Source organism: Oryctolagus cuniculus, chromosome 10 (assembly GCF_964237555.1).
Source record: "Oryctolagus cuniculus chromosome 10, mOryCun1.1, whole genome shotgun sequence".
NCBI classification, from domain to species: Eukaryota; Metazoa; Chordata; class Mammalia; order Lagomorpha; family Leporidae; genus Oryctolagus; species Oryctolagus cuniculus.
In genome coordinates, this window is record NC_091441.1 from 4,237,489 (window position 1) to 4,261,260 (window position 23,772).

General features: G+C 57.2%; 1 protein-coding gene across 4 annotated transcripts in view; it reads right to left on the reverse strand.

Annotated features, from left to right (window-relative positions):
- CNDP1 (carnosine dipeptidase 1) overlaps positions 1–23,772 on the reverse strand; it is a 42,183-nt gene that overhangs the window by 17,340 nt on the left and 1,071 nt on the right. For 2 of the 4 annotated variants that reach the window (XM_070050050.1, XM_008261469.4), the window contains exons 2-5: positions 7,606–7,731; positions 5,752–5,901; positions 4,638–4,800; positions 3,639–3,727 (exon numbers count right to left, since the gene is read on the reverse strand). In XM_070050050.1, the coding sequence (XP_069906151.1) occupies positions 3,639–3,727; positions 4,638–4,800; positions 5,752–5,901; positions 7,606–7,731 (528 nt within the window). Of the gene's footprint in view, positions 1–3,638; positions 3,728–4,637; positions 4,801–5,751; positions 5,902–7,605; positions 7,732–11,108; positions 11,233–14,064; positions 14,205–23,772 lie in introns of those variants that run through there. The other 2 variants (XM_008261470.4, XM_017344234.3) reach the window with 2 other exon arrangements.

A 23,772-nucleotide genomic window follows, 5' to 3' on the forward strand; every position in this document is an offset into this window, starting at 1 on the left:
TGATGAGTGAACCAGGGCCGGTGCCGCGGCTCACTAGGCTAATCCTCCGCCTTGCGGCGCCGGCACACTGGGTTCTAGTCCCGGTTGGGGCGCCGGATTCTGTCCTGGTTTCTCCTCTTCCAGTCTAGCTCTCTGCTGTGGCCAGGGAGTGCAGTGGAGGATGGCCCAAGTGCTTGGGCCCTGCACCCCATGGGAGACCAGGATAAGTACCTGGCTCCTGCCATCAGATCAGCGCGGTGCGCCGGCCGCAGCGTGCCGGTCACGGGGGCCACTGGAGGGTGAACCGACAGCAAAGGAAGACCTTTCTTTCTGTCTGTCTCTCTCTCTCACTGTCCACTCTGCCTGTCAAAAAAAAAGAGTGAACCATCAGATGGAAGCTCTCTCAATCTGCCTTGTTCTGTGTCCCCTGGCCTCTCAAATAAAAATGAGTAAATCAATACAATTCACAAATCAAGCCATTGGAGGAGGACTGGGCCAGGACCCTGGCCTGTGTAGAGTCCACGCTGCTTCTTCACACCCAGGGTGTGCCCGGTCACCATCAGCAGCTACCTCTCTGTGACATGTGGGCATTAACACTCATCCTGCCTCCTAGGAGAACAACACAGTGAAGTGACATGGTTCCAGTTCTCTGTGGACAAGGCCAGGAGAGAGGGAGCGAGCGAGATCCTGACCCTCAGGAGGGGCCTGGTGCCACCAGAGGGCCTCGTGGATCTTTCTTTCTTTGCTTGAACTTCTCAACAAGTCTGTGAGGCAGAAATGAGCCCTGCCAGCTCACAGGTCAGAAAACGAGGCGCGGCGGGATTGAAATCTGAAAAGCAAGGCAGATTTCAGAATTTATTTAGGCTCTTTCTTATAAGTATTACTTACCCCAAAGGAATGGGGGGGGGGGGGACAGGAGAGAGGAGAGAGGAGAGAGGAGAGAGAGGAGAGGGAAGAGAGGAGAGAGAGGGGGGAAGCGTGGAAGGAGTATGTGTGGGCAGGTGGGAAGCCCAGGCCATAGCAAATGCTCAGAGCTTGTTCAGCTAAGTGAGCATCGTGGATAAGAAGACAGGTTTGCAGTGGTCAGCAGGACCCAGCCAGGAACGCACCCTGATTTCTCCAGCTTGCCTTTCTCCGTGAGATAAGGGAGTTAAGTCAGGAGTAGTTAACTCCCTCCTCATCTGCTTGTGTCTCAGTGGAAAATAACCCCCCGAGAGGCCGCCCCCTGGCATCGGACGAAACTGTCTCCAGGGAAGGACACTGCCAACGTCCAGGGCCGCACCCATGGAGGGACCAGGGAGGGGCACCCCCAAAGATGGACCCTGGAAGCCTCGGGCCAGCCTGGGGCCGCCCCACGTGGTGTTGTGTGTACCCGTGGCGGTGGCACCCAGAGACCGACTCCCACTCTCGTCTCCCCCCAGCTGAAACCCGGTCCCAAACCTGTTTTGTCTCAGAAAGGCTTTTCTGCTCCCCAAGCCTCTGCCCAGGTCAGCAGGGGGCTTGCTGGGTGATGCAGCCCCACTTTGCTTTTAGCCCATGAGCCCAACAAATGGGCCCTGTTTCCTTCTTAAATAGCCAGTGTTCAAAGCACTTGATTGAATTAAAGCCTTGCTAATGAGAAGAGGTAGACATGCTGGACAGGACTTTTTCTTTAAGGCCGTGTAGTTTTAAGGTTAGTTTCACAGACTCCTCGGTGCACCCTGGGTGCTGATACTTTGTAGGGTCAGATCAGGAAACAGCTCTCTTTCCTGTGTGTTGCCGCCACTCGGAGCCAGCACAAAGCCTCGCTGACGCCAGAGGGCCACACTGAACAGTGTTAATATCAGCTGCTTCTGCATATTTGATTAAAATCTCAGTCCTGGGATTTAAAAATTGCTGCTGGCAGACTTCCTGTTCTAAAAGGAGGCACCTCCGCAACGTGCGCTCAGCGGAAGGGGAAGGTGCTAAGAAGCCCAGAGTGAGTGAGGGGGCAGGGTGAGCATCACCAAGGCCAGGGCTGCTGGTGCCTGCACGTCAGTCCCGGGCCTCTCGCCGGGTCTGGCACACGGTAAGTGCTCTGTGTTTCCTCCACTGCCGCGTCCAGGCCGCAGCTAGAGGGGAGCTACCGGGGGAGCCCTTGGGAGTGGGGTGGTGGCGACTGCCCTCCCTCCCTCATGCCCTTCCCAGCCCCTCACAGGTGTCCCTGACCTTGGAGCCAGTCCTCCTCAGCAGCAGGTTCCAGGGCCCTGAGGGGAATGAGAGGGGCTGGGCTCCAAGGCCAGGTCCCCCTCGAGCTCCCGTGGGAGCAAGAAGCGCCATGTCTGGGCAACACGGGTCGCCAGCCTTCCGCATGGCACCCACATCCAGGCAGCCATTTCCACAGTGCAGAGTCTGAGCCCCGCGGCCACGCAGCTGGATTCCACCATCAGGGGTTGAAGCACATTGGCTGGTAGAAGACTGGTTAGGGAACCTGGCCTCAGGTGGTTAAAAATGCAAACCTGGGCCCAGGAAGGTCCTCCATTGCATAACAGTTGAGGCAACTGCACAGCACACCTGGTAGAAGCCCCCAGGCACCCAAAGGAAGAGCCCCCAGGGCGTAGCCTGTCCAGTAGGGTGGGCTTCACGGTGCAGGGATTAAACCTCTGACTGCGATGACAATATCCCATCTTGGGGCACCAGACTGAGTCCTGGCTGCTCTGCTTCAGATCCTGCTCCCCGTGAGGAAAGCAGCAGAGATGGCCGAGTACTTGGGCCCCTGCCACCCACATGGGAGTCCTGGGTGGGGCTCCTGCCCTGAGTTTTGACCTGGCCCAGTTCTGGCCATTGCAGCCATCTGGGTAGTGAACCAGTGCATAGAAGATTTCTATCTCACCCCGCCCCCCAACTTCTCTAACTCTGCTTCTCAAATAAATACATTCTCTTTTTTCTTTTGACAGGCAGAGTGGACAGTGAGAGAGCAGAGAGAGACAGAGAGAAAGGTCTTCCTTTGCTGTTGGTTCACCCTCCAATGGCCACTGCGGCCGGCGCCCTGTGGCCGGCACACCGCGCTGATCCGAAGCCAGGAGCCAGGTGCTTCTCCTGGTCTCCCATGCGGGTGCAGGGCTCAAGCACTTGGGCCATCCTCCACTGCACTCCGGGCCACAGCAGAGAGCTGGCGTGGAAGAGGGGCAACTGGGACAGAATCCGCTGCCCCGACCGGGACTAGAACCTGGTGTGCCGGCGCCGCAGGTGGAGGATTAGCCTAGTGAGCCGCGGCACCAGCCCACAAATAAATACATTTTTAAAAAAATAAAAAAAAAAAGGCTGTGTTGCAGCAGTTATCTATATCTCAGTACCTTATCAAGTAGCCAACTCAGGTTTAGGAGTTTGTGTGTCTGTGCTAGTGATAAAAAAAAGGGAAGATGACAAGGACAAAGATTTTTTTTTTTTTTTTTTAAATGACAAGTCAGAGCAAACAGTAGCTCAGCCACAAGGTTGTCATGTTTGGGTTGGGTTTTGTGTTTTAACATGTCCTCAGAGCGTGGTTGCTGTCACTAGCAGGCTGCCCTGGGTAAGCTCTCGTCTGCAGGTGGATGTCACGGGGGCACACTCCTCCAAGGACCGCCGAAAGCTACCGCAAGCCTGCAGGCATCCTCTGTCACCAGCATGTCCCCCGCCCTCCATCCCAAACAGCCACCTACTTGCTCCACGGCGCCGAAGGTGCTCACAGCATTGATCCAAGCCAAGACAGGGCCTTTGTTGTCTGTGGCTCCCCGGCCATAGAGTTTTCCTGTAAACGCAAAGGAAGAATTTTCAGGAAGTGTGGCTGCCTCTGCTGAGTGAGCCAGGAGCAAGCGCTGTTTCATGGGTCCTGGTGTAACAGTGTGTTCTGATGTTCCAGACACCATGTGGCTCTGAATCGCCAGGTGGGATTTCTTCGCACGACTGGGATGGTCACGAGTAGGTCAGATAAAATAAGCTAACTTGGAACGCACAGAGATCCCCCTTGGCCTTGTGGTCGACGACTATTTTATCCAAGTTCACTGAAGAGACCCGAGGATGTGCTGTGGAATATCAGCGGCTGTGAGAGTCTACAATCAGCAGACGAATGGGAAAAGATATGTGGGTACGTCTATTAACCTTCCTTACTCTATTCTTTATAAAATACGAATTCTAACTAAGACAAAAATACAGGGCAGGTGCCTGGCCTAGTGGTTAAGATACCAGTTGGGAGACCCACATCCACATCTGAGGGCCTGGATTCAAGCGCTACAGGTGATGGCTCAAGTAGTAGGGGGTCCCTGCCACCCACATAGGAGGCCGGGATGGAGTTCCCGGCTCCAGCCTGGCCCAGCCCTGACCATTGCAGATGGCTGAGGAGTGAGCCATCGGATGGAGGATCCGTGTCTGTCTCTCTGCCTTTCAAATAAATAACTATTTTAAAATACGTTTGTTCTCCAGTTTTAAAAAAAGAAGACAAACGTGTGAGTAGATGACCAATTTCCTGAGAACCTGAGACCCGCCCCCCCTCCCCCATCCAGGGGCACAAAGTTCATCATTTGCCCCGGAAATGAAAGAGCTGCGTGGCAGCCCCGGGAACAGCCTTTCTGCTTCTTGCTAGCGACAGGTTGGAGCAGGCTGAGGTCAGGGGCCCGGCCGAGAGTCTTCATCCAGCATCCCTGGGCTTGAGGGTCACTGACCGTCCACCTCCGTCAGCGTGTACGGGTCTGCCAGCCACCCGTCGCCCTGCTTCGCGGGCTGCACGTCCAGGTGGCCGTAGAAGCACACAGTGGGTTTCCTCGGGTCGTTGCCCAGCTCGGCCAGTAGGATGGGCGGTAGAGGAAGACTCTGTCCACCAGGCAGCTGCAGAGGAAAACAGTCGTGCTGTTTTAATGTGTCCTCTATGACACGTGCAGAAAACTCAGGCCTGGCACCGGGGGGCCGGTCCCTGTCTCCGCAGAGCTCATCCTGTGTTTTTGCATCTCTAAAACGCTGATTAAACATAAAACATAATGGGCAGTGCAGCCCTTCCGTGAGCTCGCCCTCAAAGGGTACTTGGACGTGCTCTTCAACAAGAACTCAGATCTCAGCTGCATTAAAATGGGGGGCAGATACTTCTGGGGCTGGCCGAAGCCACAGCACAAGGTTCTGATGACAGAATGCAGTGCACGGGCTGACGCGGTAGCACAACAGGTTAGCCAATGCCTGCAATGCGCCATCCCATATGAGCACCAGTTCGAATCTTGGCTGCTGCACTTCCGATCCAGCTCCCTGCTAATGGCCTGGAAAAGCAGGCACTGATGGTCCAAGTACCCATGTGGGAGATCCAGATGGAGTTCCAGGCTCCTGGGCCACAACCTGGCTGATGCAGCCATGGAGGAATGAACCCCATGCATGGTACATGGACAATCTCTCTCTCTCTCTCTCTCTGCATTGCAAATAAAATAAATCGATTTTTTAAAATAAAATAATGCAGAGCTGTACACGGGGCCTTTGAGAAAGAAGCAGAGACATTGATGGGAAAGGGGAATTTGGGAGAAATTTGAGCAATCCCTGCAAAAAAAGCAAATAGTACAAGGAGGTTGGGGGAGTGGGGAGAGGGGTGCTTTCCAAAATCAGCTGTCCTTCCTGCCTCCTCCACTGGCTCCCAACCTTGGGAGTCCTGATAGGCCCACAAGGGGGGCAGGTTTAGTCGCGATTGAGGGGGGTATTGATTGCTGGTCAGGGAAAGCCCCCTCTTGTCACCATCCTGGGAAGACGTGGCTGATGCCCACAAAAGCAGCCGTTTTGGGGCAGGAGGGAGACCGACAGCACCTGCTGAGAACCCAGGTCCACGGAGTCCACGCTGGCTCCCAGGCGCTGGAGCTTCTCGGCAGCCATGGCCATCATCCGCAGCAGCTCTTGCCGGAGACGAGGCACGGGTTGGACAGAATCGCTCTCCACGGCCACCCACTCCCTGAGTGTCTGTGCAGAGAGGCAATGCAGGATTAGCCTGAGGGGGCCCAGGACCCTCGGTGAGGCTACACGAGTGCAGATGGGGTCCTGCGGGAGTAACTGGCTGTGCACTGGGGTTTGGTCGCGAACCAGAGGCCAGGGCCATGAGATGGAGCAGGTGCCCCAGGGGGTCCAGCAGGCTTGCAAACCCAGGCAAGTTCCTCTCTGCAGTTTCTAGTTCCTAGGAGCCAAGAGCTGGTCCCCTCCCCGCCCCATCAGGGCAGCGGCCTTCCCCGGGGACACCTGACTTCCCTCCAGTGCCCCTGACGCCTCTGGGCCACCCTGGCTCACAGCAGTTATCCCCGCAGCGGCCTCTGCTGGCTCCTCCTGGCCACGCTCTGTATTTACAATTCGCCGCCACCCCCTGGCTGCACCTGTTGGTCTGCGAGGTGTCCCTTCTGTGCAGAGGACTGAGCTGCCTACCTGCAGGGGCATGGCGACGACCCATGCACAGTCACAGCCCGGGGCTGGGACCGGTACAGTTGTCACTTTCCTGAAGAGATGCCCGTATTTTGGACAACTCCTCTCGAACTCCACTTCCTAGCTTCTTTTCTGGGGCTCTCTCTATCCTGGATACAGTACTTTCATTTGTATTGTAATTTAGAGAATTTTGCACGTCACAATTCTTAAAGTAGAATTTGTAGAGCCCATGCGACTGGGTTCTCCCTGAATTGAACGGATTTAGGTACAGAGGAAGGGGCAGGAAGAGGCCCAAACCAGCACCCAACCCCACCCCCAGCCTTTCCCGGCCTCGTGGCTGCAGCCTGTTCTGGAAATCCCACCCCAGAAGGCCCCCGTGTCACGTCAGCTCTCCAGTGGGGTGGGGGTGGGGGGCTGCACACAGCTTAAACTTTGGAACCTGGCCTGGACGCTCATCTTTGCACCTATCTAATTGTTTGCACAAGAATAGCCCTGCAAGTGGTGCGTTGATTCCATTAACATATACCTAGTGCCGACCACGCGCCAGATGGTTTGGGGGCCCAGGGCCCAAAGTCCAGTGAGGCCCCAGGGAGCTCACAGGCTGGTGAGCAAAAGCAACAACGCCGCAGCATGGGGTGGGGGGTGTGTGGCCCATAGAAGGGTGGAAAGCAGAGCTGGGAGCTGCCCAGCGGGACTGGAGCTACAGCCAGCCCTCGCTCTCCCCTCTCCCATGCCGGCCTCCAGCTCCCCTTCCTCCCACACTCTGGGAGTAGAGGGCCGTGAGGGTAGAGATAAAGGTCATGTTCCACCCAGGCTGCCGTGCATACAACGCCGGCTTCTCAGAGACTCTGGCCCCTCAGCTCTGCCCGGACCTCACTTGAGCAACTGCGCAGGTGTGGCCGGCCAGCTGGGGCCAGCTGGGGGTGGGGACCACAGGGAAGGAGTCTGAAGCAGGAGGAGCGGGGCGGGTGCAGAAGAACAGCAGGGGGCCAGGACCTGGGGCGTTAAGTACAGCTTGATCAGAGCTGCCGTCCCAGGTGGACACTGCGGGATCCCATGAGCTGGGGACGCTCCGCAAGGTCCCGTGTAGTGGCAGGCCTGGGGCAGTGATCTCACACAGGCCTAATGAGTACTGACCTCTAATTCCCTACGGAATCAAATTTGTAAGGGGATTAAGTTGTCAGGCAAAAAAGTCCACCTCCCCCAGCAAGCAGGCATCTCGCCCAGCTCCCGGGGCAGTGCAGCCGCTCCTACCTGGACAAACTCATCCTGGTGGAGGTCGATGTACTGGCCGATCTTCTCCAGGGGGCCGGGGGGCGGCGCGGGCGAGGAGAGCATGCCCCCGTCCAGCAGTAGCAGCAGCGCCAGCAGGGCCGAGGCCTGGGAACGGGTGACAGACGGCTTCAGCCGGATTCCAGACTTTGAACCTGTGCTCTTCCAGACACCTCCAGAAAGGCCGTCCCCTGCCGCGGCCGTCCCCTGCCGCAGCCGCCCGGCTTCGGCCAAGCCAAGCACAGAGGGCTGCGGAGCTGCGAGTGTGATCCCTGCTCTGTGGGCCCCAAAGTTGGTTGTTTTCATGACAGGGACCACGCGTGCCTTTCAATGCAGGCCACCTGCCCGGCATTGGAGATCAGAGGGAGAGACTGGGAGGTGAAAACAAACACGAGGACCCCCAGGTGGGATGACCCACCGCAGGCAGGAGGGAGCGTAATTTGTAAGGTGCGCCTGAAATGCACTGTGGGGTTCCTCCCTGCAGCTCTTCCCATCAGAGCACCTCAGAGAGCCACAAAGGAGGGGCCCTGGAAACTGAGACCACAGAGAGCCCCACTTCCTGCGGACAGGCAGGCAGAGAGCAGCGCAGAGAAGGGGCCCCAGATGAAGACGTGACGGTCACTGCAGAACCAGAGGGGGACACAGACCTTCAGCTACAAGCGGGGAGGGCCACCGCCAAGTCCAGCCCCATCCGATCCCAGGGAAGCCCTCTGAGTAAGCCACTTCCCCGTCCTCACCAGCACCAGGGCCTGGCCTCGCCTTTGCCAAGGACCCAACCAATCTGCAACAGACACGAGTGTGGCTCTCAGCAGCACGGGCCCACCACGGCCAACGGAGCAGCACCCGAGCCGCGGGGCACGCCTGTGCAGCCTCCTGGAGTGAGACAGGCGCCGTCTGCAGGGAAACTGTGCCGGACGCTGATGGGGAAGGGGCAGTGCCATGTGGGCAGGGGCTGGCACTCAGGCAGAAGTTTCGGGCTTTGGAAGTTTCCTTCTTTCTTTCTCTCTCTCTCTCTCTCTCTCTCTCTCTCTCTCTCTCTCAATTCTGCGATCCAGAACATCTATCCACTTTAGGAATGGCCACGGAGGACAATGTGGTACCAGCTAAGGATGCACCTGGGTGTCAGTCAGATGGAACTGCAAGTCTAGCAATAAAGCCGCAAGGGTATAGCCAGTTGGTTTTTCAACAAGGGTTCCAAGATAAAATCCAAACGGGAGAGCCTTGTCAACGGATGGTGCAGGCACACCTGGATATCCGCGTGCCAAGGATGCACTCCGGCCGTTCCTCACACCCCACACGAAAGTGAACTCAAAACGCATCCAAGAGTTAACACATAAAACTCTTAGAAGAAAACACGAGTGTGAATCCGCACAGTGCTGGCGCAGTCAATGGTTTCTTAGATGAGACGAGACCACAGGTAACTAGAAGCAAATCGTACTTCTTCAAAAACTAAAGTTATGCTGCAAGGGGCATCATGGGGAAAGTAGAAAAAAAAAAAAAAACAACTCACAGAATTGGGGGAAATGCAAACCATACATCTGATCAAGGAGCTGTGTCCCAGATATGAACTACGGCAATTCAGTGACAAAGGGACAGCTAACCCAGGGCTTAAATGGACAAAGGACTTGTGCATTCTCCCGAGAAGATGCACAGATGGCAGATACGCACACAGAAAGATGCTCACAGCGTTACCACCAAGCTCGGTGAGACCCCTCTTGACACCTGCTAGGATGGCCAGAATCAGAAAGCCAGAAGACAAGCGTTGAGGAGGATTTGGGGCCTTCCTCCATGGCTGGGGACGTGACAGGTGCGGCCCCTCTGGGAGGCCGCACGGCAGCTCCTCACCTGATTCAAGAGTTGCGGGCTTGTCCAGCAGTTCTGCTCCTGGCCGGATCCTCCAGAGAATAACAGGGTCCACACACACACACGCGCACACACACGTTCGCGCACACTGAGTGTGGTGCTCAGGACAGCGTTATTCATGGTGCCCAAAAGGCAGAAACGTCCATCAGCCGTTGAACGGGGTCCTAGCTGGTAATGAAACATCACTTGGCCATAAAAGGAAGGACGCCCTGACACAGGCCGCAGTGTGTGAGAACCCTGGACGCAGGTGCTCGGGGAAGCCAGCCAGACACAGGGGGCCTTGCCGCATGCGACTCCCTTCGTGTCAAAGTCCAGAGGGGGCGAATGCAAGAGGCAGGCAGCCGCACAGTGCTGGTCTCCAGGGGAACCAGAGAGTGGCTGCTTGGGGGTGCGGGGCTTCTTCTTGGGCGGGGACAGTGCTCTAAAACTGGTGGTGCAGCTCTGTGAACACACTGGGGAGCGCTGAGCTGCACACGGAGGTGAGCGAGCTGCGAGGCGTGTGCACGCACAGCAGCAAACATCGTACAACCATCTGACAATGCGCCTGCCGCGACCCAGGGCCAGGAATGTGTAAGAAGGAAGCGCAGCAGTAGGAGGCGAAGAACGTAGCCAGTAGATGGCGCTCAGGAGCAGTCTTTGCGGCCGTCCTGAGAAGGAGGTAGAAGGTGGTGGGATGGGCGAGCTCTGTGGCTCAGAGCCCAGAGCAGGAGGCAAAGAAAGGAGGTGGGGAGGGGGCCTGTGGCCTTCCAGGGTCAGCAAGAAGAGCTCCAGGGTGAGCAGGAGGGGCAGTGCAGGCCCTTGGAGACCCTGCAGGCTGGTCCCCACCCCCCCAAACTGACCCATCGAAATGGACATTTGGACTTATTTTTCATTCAGTTTGTTCAAAAAAGTTATTTGGTGCTCCTTCCCCTACAAAAACTAGACAAGGAAACTTGAAGAAGGAGAAAAGGAAGACACAGGGAGAGAAGCAGAAACCAAACAGGGCCACAGAAGCCACACACAGGAGCGCTAACTTCTCCAGAAGGGCTGCAGGTCTTTGCAAAGCCACAGGTGCCTGCTGGCCTGCGCCTCTGCTTCCTGCACACCCCAGCATCTCGCAAGATGGAAAAGGTTACAAACCAAGATCCCCGAGGAGTTCCCAGCAACACCGGAGCCTGAGATCCCGGAGGGTCCCTGTGGACGTCCACGCTGCAGCTCCCCAGCCCCCGCCACGCAGGGCCTGACTCCTGCCCTTAAGTGCCCTCCCGGCACCCGAGTGGGGCCCCAGGCACAGGAAAGATGACTCACTAGGGAGGTGCTGTGGGTAAGACACTGCCCGGGACGCCCCAGTCTCGGCCGGGGTGCCTGGGTTCGAGTGCCGGCTCCTCTTCTGACTCCAGCTTCCTGCTGATGCGCAGCCTGGCAGACAGCAGGTGAGGGCTCAGTGTCTGGGTCCCTGCCACGCACATAGGCGTCCCCAGCTCCCAGCTTTGACCCAGCCCAGCCTCAGCTGGTGCTGGCATCTGGGGAGTGAACCAGTGGGAGGGAGATCTCCTCTCTCTCTCTCTCTCTCTCTCTCTCTGCCTTTTAAATAAAAATAAATTAAGTAAATAAATAAAGAGTTTAAAAACAATAAATCCAACCTTCATGGCAGCGTTTCAGTGGGTCCTGCGGCAGGAGAGGACGGCGGGGCCTGGGTTCTGCCCAGAGGGCTGGGCTGGGTGTCCCTGGGAGAGCCGTGAGGCACACACAGGTGGAGGGAGTTGGTTGTGCAATCATGCAGGGGAGGGCAGGGAGGCGGGGAGGCTGACCATCAGCCCGCAGCAACAGCCTGGGCAGAGGGGCCGGGGTGCTACAGATAAAGCCGTGTGCCCACGGGAACGAGGTTGGCCCTGGGCTGTCAGCCCCGGCGGTGAGCAGCTGCCCTTTTGGGGGAGTCACTGGCCATTTCTGTTAACACAAAAGGGTCCCCTGAGCCCCACCTCTCAGTGGTCCCACCCCTCCAATGGCCATGCTGGGGGCTGTGCTCCCGACATGCGTGATCTTGGAGAACATGCTAAAGCCACGCCCCAACCATGCCCAAAGTATAGCATCCCTGGATGGTGGGGAAAGGGACCTGTGCCCTTCTGGTGTGTTCAGCCTGACAGGGGTCTTGGTCACACTGACTGGAGGCAGAGGGGAGAAAGCATCTTCTCTCATATTCATCTTTTTTTTTAAATTTTTTGACAGGCAGAGTTAGACAGAGAGAGAGAGAGAAAGGTCTTCCTTTTGCCGTTGGTTCACCCCCACAAGTGGCTGTTATGGCAGGCGTGTTGCAGCCGGCGCACTGCGCCAATCTGAAGCCAGGAGCCAGGTGCTTCCTCCTGGTCTCCCATGCAGGTGCAGGGCCCAAGAACCTGGGCCACCCTCCACTGCACTCCCGGGCCACAGCAGAGAGCTGGACTGGAAGAGGGGCAACCGGGACAGAATCTGGCCTAGAACCTGGTGTGCCGGCACCGCAGGCGGAGGATTAGCCTAGTGAGCCATGGCGCCGGCATTCTCCTACTCATCTTAGCAGAGCCTGGGAGAACCTCGGCCTTGACCCCAACTCTGGACCAGGCCTTGAACATGAAGCTCCGCCCTCTATGCGGCCGCTGCCTGGGCTGTGGCCTCCCCTCTGTGGTGCTGGGGCTAAGACTTGGGGGCAGTGCCATGTGCCAGGCATCGGGCTAGGACCTCTCACATCTTGAAAGGCCCCTTCCCCCTCCTCATCCCTTTGCTGGATATTTTCCCTAAGTTTTATTCATTTATTGGAAGGGCGAGCAACAGAGAGAGTGAACTCTTCCATCTGCTGGTTCACTCCCCAGATGCCTGCAGAAGCCAGGGCTGGGCCAGGCCAGAGCCAGGAGCCAGGAACTCAATCCAGGTCTCCCAAGTGGGTGGCAGGAACCCACTGCCTCCCAGGGCGCACATGAGCAGGAAGCTGGCTCAGAAGCAGAGCTGGGACTCAGACCCAGGCACTCTGATATGGGTGCAGGTGCCCCCAGCGGCGTGTTGTCTGTAGGAAGTAGCACGTGCTCATTGCAACGAGTCAAGAAACACGTGTGTTGTTTTTCTAATGGAAAATCAAAAACCTGGTCAGATAACTTGGAGACGAGGAAAGAAAAGTAACTGAGCAAACGTTTATCAGGGAACTTTTGGATATGGGTTTGAAAGGCAAGAGCTGGACCTCAGAGAGGCCCAGGGGACTCTGATTCCCAGGCAGACAGCGCCAGGACTCGGAGACCCAGGACGTCGGCAGGATTTCCAGGGACGGGAACACACTGTGGCCCTGTTTGGCTGCACCCTTGTTTGTGGGTGAGAGGGGGAGGCTGCCCCCCGGGATCCACAGAGGGGAGCTTGGAGGGGCCGCACCCTCTGTGGAAGCAGGCCCTCGAGCAGTGGCCTCGCCCCAAGCCGCTGGTGTTGAGGGAGCCCGGGGCTAGACGCAGCCAGACTGGCTGCATCTCGCAGCCCCTTCCCCGTGTGGACACACTAAACCAAACAGGATGGAAGCCCATCTTAACAAATATTTTCCAACAGAGAGCAAGGTTTGGGTTCAGCAGAGACAAGTCGGAAAAGGCCGCCCTTACGGCAGCTAATGTGTAACCACTGCATTTGCCCTGTGGAGATACCAAGCTAACCACAAACAAATGCCCCCAGGCTGCGAGACCTGGTGGCTTGGTCCTCTACCATCCCCTCTGATCATGTTGTTCGGAGCTTCTCTTCTTCTTACTTAAAGAAAACTTCACTTCTTTTACACACCGTTGTAAGTCAACATCGACACCAGGACACAAACTCTGACTGTCTCACCAGGTTTCTCGCAACAGCGTGGTCTCTGAGCATTGTGTCAGGTGCAGCGGAGAACTACCTTGAACCCTGGGCTCCCTGCCGGTGGCCACCCACAGCGCTGTTCCCACGCCTGCGTGTTCCACGCCAGGGCCACCCTGGGTCCCACATGGAGCTCTGCCCAGTGCAGCTTGGGTCCTGGGGCTCATGGTGCCACAGCCCGCTCCCCCATGCCTGTCCTCACATGGTGTGTCTGTGCTGTGCGCACAGGCCTCGGGCTGGTCTCTTCTGCTGTGGCATTTAGACCCTGCCAGCCAGCGGAGGCTCCGCCCCGTCTTGCAGGTGTAACACTGCCAGTCCCCTGCCCTGGCGTTCACGGAACGCATGGCAGTACAGAAGCTCCGTGTGTGTGTGCACTGCCCTGGCGAGCGTGCTGAAGTTGCGGTGTTTTGACTTTTCCTTCTCCTCCCCAGCACTGCTGCCCTGGCTGCCCACCCCACCCAGCTCTAGCCCGCAGCTGGAGAGGGCGCTTCCACGTGTTCCTGTGCTGGCCTTGAGCTCCAAGGGCACTGCCACGTCCTGCCCGGAGATCAGCGGGCGTCACCCAAGGAGGCTGGGGCCAACCCCTCCCCTGCCTCCCACTGCACCGTTGCCTTTGACATCAGGTAGGATAAAGACCAGAAAATGAAAGCCCCCTGTCCCTCGCCCCCCAGTCTGCCAGGAGTGGGAACTGGGTACCCAGGAAGCAGCTTTAGAGCTGGGGTCAGCGCGGATGCCAGGAATTCCACTCACCAAGTCATGCAGAGTCCTCCGTGCTGGTCACAGAGGCTGCTCTGTGCCGTCCATCTTACCACGACAGGATTAAGAAACAACAGGCTTTTCTGGTTTCTGCTGATCCCCTGCGGGTGGGAGCGGGGCCAAAGCCTCCTGCAGGAGCAGGAGCTGGGCCCTGCCCCTGGCGGCAGACGGGGCGGGGCTTCCTCCAGCCAGCAGCCTGGCAGGACCCTAGCAAAGCTCCCCAGAAAGTCCCGAGAGTGAGAGATTTCTCCAGCACCTTCCAGTGGTGTCTGACCAGCAAGCTTGACCCCAGGGCGCTTCAGCTGAGGCCAGGGTTGGCTTAGACCCGTTCCCAGAGCCGAAGGTGAAGCGAGTGTGCCACGTGCAAGTGCCGGAGATGCCGGCCAGGGACCCGCGGTTTGCTAGGCCCTACAGCTGGTACTGGACGCTGGGCAGAGCTGAAGGGAGTCAGCGGAGAGGAGGAAAGTGGCACTGCGGGCTCTTGGAGGCTGCTTTTTTGCAACTGACCCATCAAATTGACATTTGGACTTTTTATTTTGCATTCAGTTGGTTTATGAAACTATGGGATTGGAATGGGACGGTGACTACCACTCACGGGTGGTGTCAGCGTGACCAGGGAGCTGGCGAGGACCCAGGCTGTAGCCCTCACCAGCTGGCTCTGCACAGGGGACAGCAGTGTGGCACCCGGCACTTGCCCCGGCCGCGACTCTGTGCATGGAATTCCATCCTGGGCAGAAGACAGCCAGTCCAATAGCCTGGTGGCCCCTGGCGCTCCCACTGTGGAAGGGGCCTTGCTGCCGGCCGGGGCGGAGAAGCTTGGCATTGTCGGCATGTGATGCCGGGCTCCCGCAAGAACAATGTCACCATCAGATCCTTGTGCCCTCTGGTCTGGCCAGGGACCAAGGTCTCGCCAAACATCAGCCAGAGGGACAGCCCGGCTTTACACCACTTCCGGAACCTTCCACCATCTGGAAACATAACAGCAGATTGTAGCACAGATATCCACCCTGAGCCTCCATAAAAGAGAGTGAATCAAGTAACAAGAGATTCCTGGCTCCCCGCCCTCCCCCACTGGAGGACTCTAACCTCAACTAACTGATAACTGAGATACACCACACAGGTGACAGTAGTGTCACCAGGTAAAGCTGGGTGTGGCTGGTGCCGAGGACAGGTGTGGCCTCTGGTTTTGGGGGTGACAGCTGTGACTCCAAGCCATCAGTGATAGGTGCCTGACACTGAACTTGACATCTCAGGCGTGGCTAGACCACAGCCACTGCTGTCCCCCCACCCTGGAATCTCATGTGAGTCATTTTTGTGGGAAATACCTGATATACGTCCAGGGGAGGCTGGACAAGCTCGGGGGACAGCAGATGAGATCAAGAAGCAGGGAGACGGAGGAGGACGGAGGGCAGGGCGCCGCCGGTGGGCACTGGAACCAGGAGAGACCCAGACTGAGGGCAGAGAAGGGGGCTTGGGAGGAGGACGGAGCGGGGAGGGGGAGCCACGGGTCAGGGTGAGGCTCTGGAATGCACACAGTGCCAAAGGCCAGGCTTTTTCTAGAAACCTACCATTACTTAGACCATAAGCCCTCAGGCTCGCTGCAGAATTGCTGTGACTTCAAGACCTGGGGCTTGAGCTGCCCTTGATGGTTGGGAAGCCAGGCCCAAGGGACAGAAGGAGGGATGGACCCCAGGGTGGCCACCTCCTGGAAGGGACTCTGAGGCTGCCTTCGGGCTGTGAAACCTCAGCAAGTGGAAATCTGGGACCCTCCTGAGTCCTCCTGTTGGCTTCCTGTGGCAGTCTCGACACAGGACCAGACAGCAAAAGTCGTGCCCACAGGCGGAGCCCTGAGTCTCTGGGTGTGGGCAGGTCCTTGCTGCCCTAGAAGCTCTGGGGTGGGATGCTTCCGGCGGTGCCTGGCTGTTCCCGCTGTGCCCTGGCCTGTGGCTGCTCCACTCTCCTCCCTCCTCCATCTGCACTTGGGCGTCTCCCTCGAGTTTCTCTTCTTAGGACACCAGTGTTTGCACGGCGCCTCGTCCAACCCAGTACGACCACATCACCGCTAAAGAGTCTGCAGAGGCGCCATGGGCAACCACGGTCCGGTCCTAAAGCTCCAGGCGGTCTTTAGAATCTCTGGAGCATGCACCTGCTTTGTATTTTTAAGCACCATGTGCTATTCTCTCACTCATTCAATAGACAGCCATCTGCCTGATCATGTGAGGACCACGACAGTGTCTCCCTTGTCCCCACCGCCCAAGCACTGCCTGTCGTGGGGGAAGCCCCCCGCCCACAGTTACCGGATAATTCAATGCCTAACCTTGAAGGACACAATAGTTGATTTTCACTAATGTAACCACTACTTTAAAAAGAAGATTTGTTTATTTGAAAGGTAGAGTCACAGAGAGAGACAAAGAGATCTTCTATCCACTGGTTTACTCCTCAAATGGCTGCAACAGCCAGGACTGGACCAGGATGAAGCCAGCAGCCTGGAGCTCCATCCTGGTCTCCCACATGGGTGGCAGGGGTCCACGCACTTGGGAGATGCTATGCTGTCTTCTCAGGTGCATTAGTGGGGAGCAGGAACAAAAGCAGAGCAGCTGGGACTTGAACCAGCGCTCCAACATGGGGTGCCAGTGTCACAAGAGGTGGCTTAACCCGCGGCTCCACAATGTAGCGACTGCTATTGCAGCGTTGTGGAGGGCGTGCAAGACTCGCCCACTGATAAAACTGTCCGGCTGAAAAACGTACATCGGCAAGAGGGGCTTTTTCCTCTTAGTGTCTTGAGCGCCTGCAGCTTCCTGGGAACCTACAGTGGGGCCTATCGATGGCTGCCTAGCGTCCTGTCGCTTCTCTCGCTCACCAAAGGCATCCAACCTTCAAGCTCCCCTGTGCCAACAAAGTCCGTATCTCCCGCAGCCTTGGCTCCAGGTTCCAGGTGCCGTTGACCTCCACCACGCAGAGCTGGGCTGCTCTGCTTCCTCCCCAGGGAACTAAGAGTGTCCCTATCCCTGATGTGTGTGTCACGAGGTGCCTTTCTGGTTGGCCCTGCCCGATCCTCAGCACCCATGGTCAAATGGAAGACTCGCTCGTGTGGGTTTTAATTCTGCAAGATCTCGATCATTCTCTCTTCTGAGACAAGTTCTCCACCCTGTCCCTGTGGTTCCGGAACGCCTGCCACACTGCGGTCTCTCTCTCTGTGTCTGCCTTCCACACCCCTGAGCCCTTCTGTCGCTCCCCCTCTTCATGGAGGAACGACACTAAACCCTGCCTAGGCTTCATATCAGAGTCACGGCACCATTATGTCGTTCCCCGTCTTCGTGGAGGAACGACACAGGACCCTGCGCTGTTCTTTCGTCTGCTCGGCCCTCCCCGGGTTTGCTGCTGGTTCTTCCCGGGTTGGCTACCGACCCTTCCACCTCCGTGGAAGAGCGGTTCCCCCTGCCACTTTCCCCACTTCCGCGGGGGAGCGGCACACCGCCGGCCGGCTCTCTCGGGGGCTGCACAGGTGTTCCCTCAGATGTTCCTCTTAGATGTTCCTGGTGCATGCCGTCTCTCTCCTCCTTTATAGTCCTCCTCCGCCAATCCCAACTCGGCTGCCCACACGCCGAGTACGCTGCTCTCCTCCAATCAGGAGCAGGATCAGCTCCTGGAGGTCATCACTCAAGTTGGCAAGAGGCAGCTGCGTAGAAGTTGTTTTCTTCTCTCCCAGCGCCATATTGTGGGAGAGCAGATGCATAGAATAAGTCTTAATTCCAGTAACTCAGTCCAGTCCGGGTTGCTCCCCACACCCTTCAGTGCTGTCTTTTCAAGCTCTCCACCCTGCTTCCTGGGTGAGTTCTCTGAGCTGGCTTCCCAGGCTGGTTCTCTCTGTACAGCGTAGACTGAGGCTGCCCATGGAGCTATTTCCGTGATGGTTTTCATCTACAGGGGTCCTAATGGGTTGTTTCCCGTGTCCATCTGTTCCTGGTTCTACGCGCCTGCGTGTGTTTTGTAACTTCTTGTTCATTATTAGGAGCATCAGCCTTTCATCCCCTGCAGATTTTAAACATTTTTCATTTGCATCCACTTTAACCATACTCTGCTGCTGCATTTTAGTGACATTCAATAATCTACCTGCTAAGGAATTTTGTGGGCTACTTTGCTTAATGTCTTATATATTTCGGAACTTTATCTCACAGGCTCCTGTTGAATGACAGTTCTTCTGCCTCTCCCTTCTCCAACTTCTCTGTAATTAGGCATGCCCAGAAAGGCTGGGTTGCTTCCACCTGCTGTTCACAAGTGCCCAGTCTGGGTCCAGGTCTTCAATTAGAGGCAGCATCCCATGGAGAACTGGGTGTGTCGCCTGGAGGCTGCAGGCAGCAGTGCTGGCTGCCTCGGGCTGTCGCCCTGGGCTCTGCAGATCTCATTCCTCGATGCTGTGGCTTAGTTTGGAGTCACCACGCAGCAACGCTACAGCCTGGCCCCAGCTCACCACTCCTGGTCAGAGGGGAAGGCTACTACGTTTTAAAGCCAATGTCTTTTTCACTAAAACGTAAAAGTGCATGCAGTGGCTTCATCTGGGGTGGTTGGGGGCTTCCTCATGGCATTAGAGCACCCAATCAAGTCCCAGCTGCTCTGCTTCTGATCCAGTTCCCTGCTAATGCACCTGGGAAGGCAGCGGATGATGGCCCAAGGGCTTGGATCCCTGCCTCCCACTGGGAGACCAGGATGGAGTTCCAAGCTCCTGGCTTTGGCTTGGCCCAGCCCCGGCCATTGCAGCTATTTGGGGTGTAAACCAGCAGATGGAAAATCTCTGACTTTGCCTCACTCTCACTCTGGCTTTCAAATTAACAAAATAGATCTTAAAAAAAAGAGTGAACCCTGACTGGATCTTCATGGGACACCCCCTAAAACAATGTCACATCCAGAGTCCACAACCCTGCAACCTGGCCCCGCACCAGGCTCCTTGGAGCAGGGTCAGGTGAAGGCCACAGCCTCCAAGGTCAGGGCTGAGAACGACCGAGGGCTGTGGCCCTGACACCAGGGCTGAGACCCAGTGCCTGCACTGTCAGCAGGGGCAGGCAGGGGCACAGCCGCTCCCTCCTCAGCCAGCCTTGGAGGGCTCCTCCCCTGGGAACCTCTCCTACAGCCCTCTCCCTTCCCCCACACACCCGTGTCCTCCAGGTGCTCTGAATTCCTTCGGGGGTTGACAGAGGACAGCGTCCCCAACCTGCTGCGCTGCCGGCTGCCCCTGTGGAGGCCCCTGTGTGCCGTGAAAGCCATCTCTGTCCCCGCAAGGCACTTCTGGAGGGGAGCATTGCACCGTGAAAGGGCCATTGAGATGCCGGACACTGGGCCATTGTGTGCTCTGGGACAGAAGGCCATGGCCCACGCGATGGGTCACCTACCTACCGCGTGGTGCAGGGCTGGCATGGGCTAGGAGGAGCTGAGGTTCAAGTGCCGGCTCCGGCATTTCCCCATATGCCCCGACATGGTGAAAACAGACGCACAACAGCTGGTCCTGGCTCTGCCGTGGTTCAGGTGGAAGCAGGCACCCTGAAGGTGGGGGCTGAACACCCCCTCTATTCCTGCAACCTGTCTGGGAGCCGGCTCCCTGCCCCAGCCCAACCTCAGTGGCCCCTGACAGCACTCTGGGTGCCCGGGATCCATGTGTGTCCCACGTGTGCCTCCAGCCAGCTGAGTGGCACAACAGGCAGCTTCTGTCTGGTGGGCGGCACAGGGCCCCTGCGTGTGCGTCCTCAGTGCCCCCCTAGGGTCTGTCCTAGTGGCCTGGGGCACCTGTTGTGGCTGAACCCCGCTTCTGCACGTCCTCCTCTTTCTTCCCCGCCGTGCCAGAGAGGGCCAGCGGTGCAGGCTGAGCCTCCTGGAAGTGAGGGGACCCCTCAGCCCTGCTGTCCCTCCTGCCTGTGGAATCGCAAGTTTCCGGTGTGACCCAGCGCAGGAGGTGCAGAGATCAAGGACTCCCAGGGCCTCCTGGGGCTAGAGCGGCCCTCAGATGCTGGAAATCCCATGGCTTCACCAGAAGCCACACCCCTCAGACTGCAGACAACACTGGAGAACCAGGGATTTTGCACATCCCAGGATGTGTCCGCAGGTGCAGGTCCTGTCGGCCGCAGCAAGGCCCCCTCTGCATTTGTGTTAGCAGCGACACCACCAGTGAAGGGTGGGATTTTCCCAAGGGACCTCACAGGCCTGTGAGACACATGATGCTGTTGCCCTGTTTCTCAAAGGAGTAAACTGAGGCATCAGAGGGGTTAAGAAGCGGCTCAGGGTCACAGGGTGAGGCTGAGTGGGTCCCCCCACCCCGCATTCCTCACCACACCTCTACCTCCCAATGCCTTCTCCAGTCTCACCCGAGTTCCCAGGACAGAGGCCTCACTCCCTCCTGCACACATCATCACGTTGGGGCCAGGCTGAGGCCGGCATCAAGCCAGGCACTCAGGGGCCCATCACACAGCAGGGCTGAGCGCAGGCATTTCCACTGGGCAGGTGTAGAACAGCTGAAGCACCTGCTGCTATTCTTTGCTAAAATATGATGCACTGTTCAAAAAAAGACTGCATTTATGATATTAAAAGTAACATCCTCTGAGTGTTACAAAGTGTGGTTGATAATAGGACTAGAGGAAGGAAGGATAAATAATGCACACTTATTAACATTTGCTTATTTGAAATGTGAGAATAATTTGCACTCAAAGGTACATACTATCAAAGCAAAGACTTTAACACATTAACAGTTACTATCAAACACTTGCGGATTGTTCTAAGGGAAATGACCCGTCTCCTTTAATAAATGAAGAGCAAGAGAGGGAGGATCTAGGATGAACTGGTCCAGGAGACAAACCAAACAGATGCCAGCTATAGACTTTATCTGGATCCTGCGTCCAAAGACTAACTGTGAAAAGCATCTTTAGGGCCGGTGCCGTGGCTCAATAGGCTAATCCTCCGCCTTGCGGCGCCGGCACACTGGGTTCTAGTCCAGGTTGGGGCGCCGGATTCTGTCCTGGTTGCCCCTCTTCCAGTCCAGCTCTCTGCTGTGGCCAGGGAGTGCAGTGGAGGATGGCCCAAGTGCTTGGGCCCTGCACCCCATGGGAGACCAGGAGAAGCACCTGGCTCCTGCCTTCGGATCAGCGTGGTGCGCCGGCCGCGGTGGCCATTGGAGGGTGAACCAACGGCAAAGGAAGACCTTTCTCTCTGTCTCTCTCTCTCTCACTGTCCACTCTGCCTGTCAAAAAAAAAAAAAAAAAGCATCTTTAAGGTGGCAGCTTGTGCATTGTGGATGCACAGGAGTGACTGCTGATGTACAGTGTGCCTGTGGTACTGTTGGGAGGCACACACATGCACCCTTCTTCCAGACAAGCACTGAGCCATCTGCAGATGGCAGCTGTGACGCCTGGAGTCTGCCGGGGAGAGCGGCACAGCTTCCTGCCAAAGCAAGATGGGCCAAAGCCCGCTCGTCACCGGACCTGGTTGTCACACGGGGCTCGCTGTGCTCATCTGCCTACTCTTGTGCCTGTCTCAAACTTCCCATCAAGATGAGGGAGCAGCAGCAGGGCAGGCATTGCCCTGGGCCAACCTGAACCTGGCCACCGCACCTGCAGGCGCCACTCACAGGTCAGGAGCCGGTGGAGGCACTCAGGTCTCCGTATCTGGACTGATGTGGGATTGGCTAGAGAACTCCACAGGTGGAGCTGCTCCCTGGCTGCCCGTGAGCAGGGCTGACAAGGAAGGAGCAGACACCTCCCACGCAGGAGAGGAGAAAGCACCTGGGAGCCGGGCTTGCGGCAACTTGGGGAGCCTGCCTCCCATACCGCTGTGCGCTGGTGTTGCAGGGAGGGGCTCGCCAGCGAGTCAGCTGGGAAAAGCCTGCAGCCCTCGGGGGAAAGCTGGAGTCTAGGAGCACAAAGAATGCAGCGCAGGTGCAGACAGACAGGGTGGGTATCCTAGTCAGACATCGCTGCTGGGTGAGGGAGGCCCCTCTGTGACAGCACCAACTGCCTGCCTCCTTCTGGAAGAGAGGGTTTGCCACCAGTGTCCATGCACTTTCTGGGCATTAGCTCTGCCTTGCTCAGCATTTTTTTTTTTATAAGTTCCTGCCATTTTTTTTTTTTTTGACAGGCAGAGTGGACAGTGAGAGAGAGAGACAGAGAGAAAGGTCTTCCTTTGCCGTTGGTTCACTCTCCAGTGGCCGCCCCGGCCGGCGCGCTGCGGCCTGCGCACCGCGCTGATCCAATGGCAGGAGCCAGGTGCTTTTCCTGGTCTCCCATGGGGTGCAGGGCCCAAGCACCTGGGCCATCCTCCACTGCACTCCCTGGCCACAGCAGAGAGCTGGCCTGGAAGAGGGGCAACCGGGACAGAATCCGGCGCCCCAACCGGGACTAGAACCCGGTGTGCCGGCGCTGCTAGGCGGAGGATTAGCCTAGTGAGCCGCAGCGCCGGCCTCAGCATTTAAGATGATGCTTGGGGGTGCGGGGGCAGAGAGATCCTATCTTGTGCAAATCGATAAGAGTGATTGATTAGAAACAAGCTGAGCCCTGGATAACAGCCTAAGAATTGGGCTTAGGTTCAGGATCCTGGAGCAAGAGGCTCACTCAGGAGCTGAGAAAAGTCCAGAGGAACTCTCCTACTTGAACTTCAAAGTGTTCTAAAATGCAACGTCAGAATCCTTTGGGTGAGAGGTGGGGTGGAGGGTTTTGTTCAAAATGTAGAGTCCTTAGCCAAAAAGTACATGAGAAGACGCTCAGCGTCATCGGCCATCAGGCAGATGAAAACCAAGCCACAGGGAGGTGAAACGTCACGCTGCTGGGACGACTCTGATACAGCAGGTGCACGGTGACAGGTGTGGTGAGGAGGTGGAGCAACGAGCAACAGCAAGCTCGGATGCGGCGGGCGGGAACATGACGTGCAGTTGCCAGGGAAGAAGCCCCGAGGTTTCTCAAAAACAGGCATGGAGTCACCATGTGACCTAGCGACAAAACTCTAGTCTGCAACAACGGTCAAAGTAGCTTCTACCTGGGGCTGGCGCTGGGGCACAGCAGCAGGTGAAGGCGCAGGTACCGGCATCCCAAATGGGTGCTGGTTCGAGTCCCGGTTGCTCCACTTTCGACCCAGTCCCTTACGAATCCTCCTGGGAAAGCAGCGGAAGATGGCCCAAGTACTTGGGCCCCGCCCACTACGTGGGAGACCCAGGAGGAGCAGCGTCCACTCGTAAGAGTTAAAAGGTGGCGACCACCGGAGTGTGGGTCTACTGACAAGCAGATGAACACTGTGAGACGGGAGCGGGATGGGGGTGGTGGGACTCATGTAATGCGGCATGGGAAAAGAAAACTGGGTTCAGAGTGCAGTGAGAAAGGTGGCAAACCATACCTGGATGCTGACTTCTCCACACCTTCCTCTATGTTGTACCGTCCCTTTGTAGTCAGCAGCTAGAAGTTCCGCTCCACGTTTTTTTTTTTTTTTTTTTTTAATAAGAATTTTGTGTGTGTGGGCAGGAAAACTAAGCCGTGGGGAGAGTGTCATTATGCTGTAGCTCCCTCCTAGCTGCCTCAGCTCATACCCCAGAGGCCATCACGTACCCAGCAGCTGCCTTCTGCACGCCACGGCACGCAGAAAGCGCGTAGATGCGTGCGCGCAGGCAGTGTGTGCAGACCCCATCCCAGCTGTGAGGCCGACAGCGCGCTCCCTCTCTGCTGGGCCAGGCTGTGC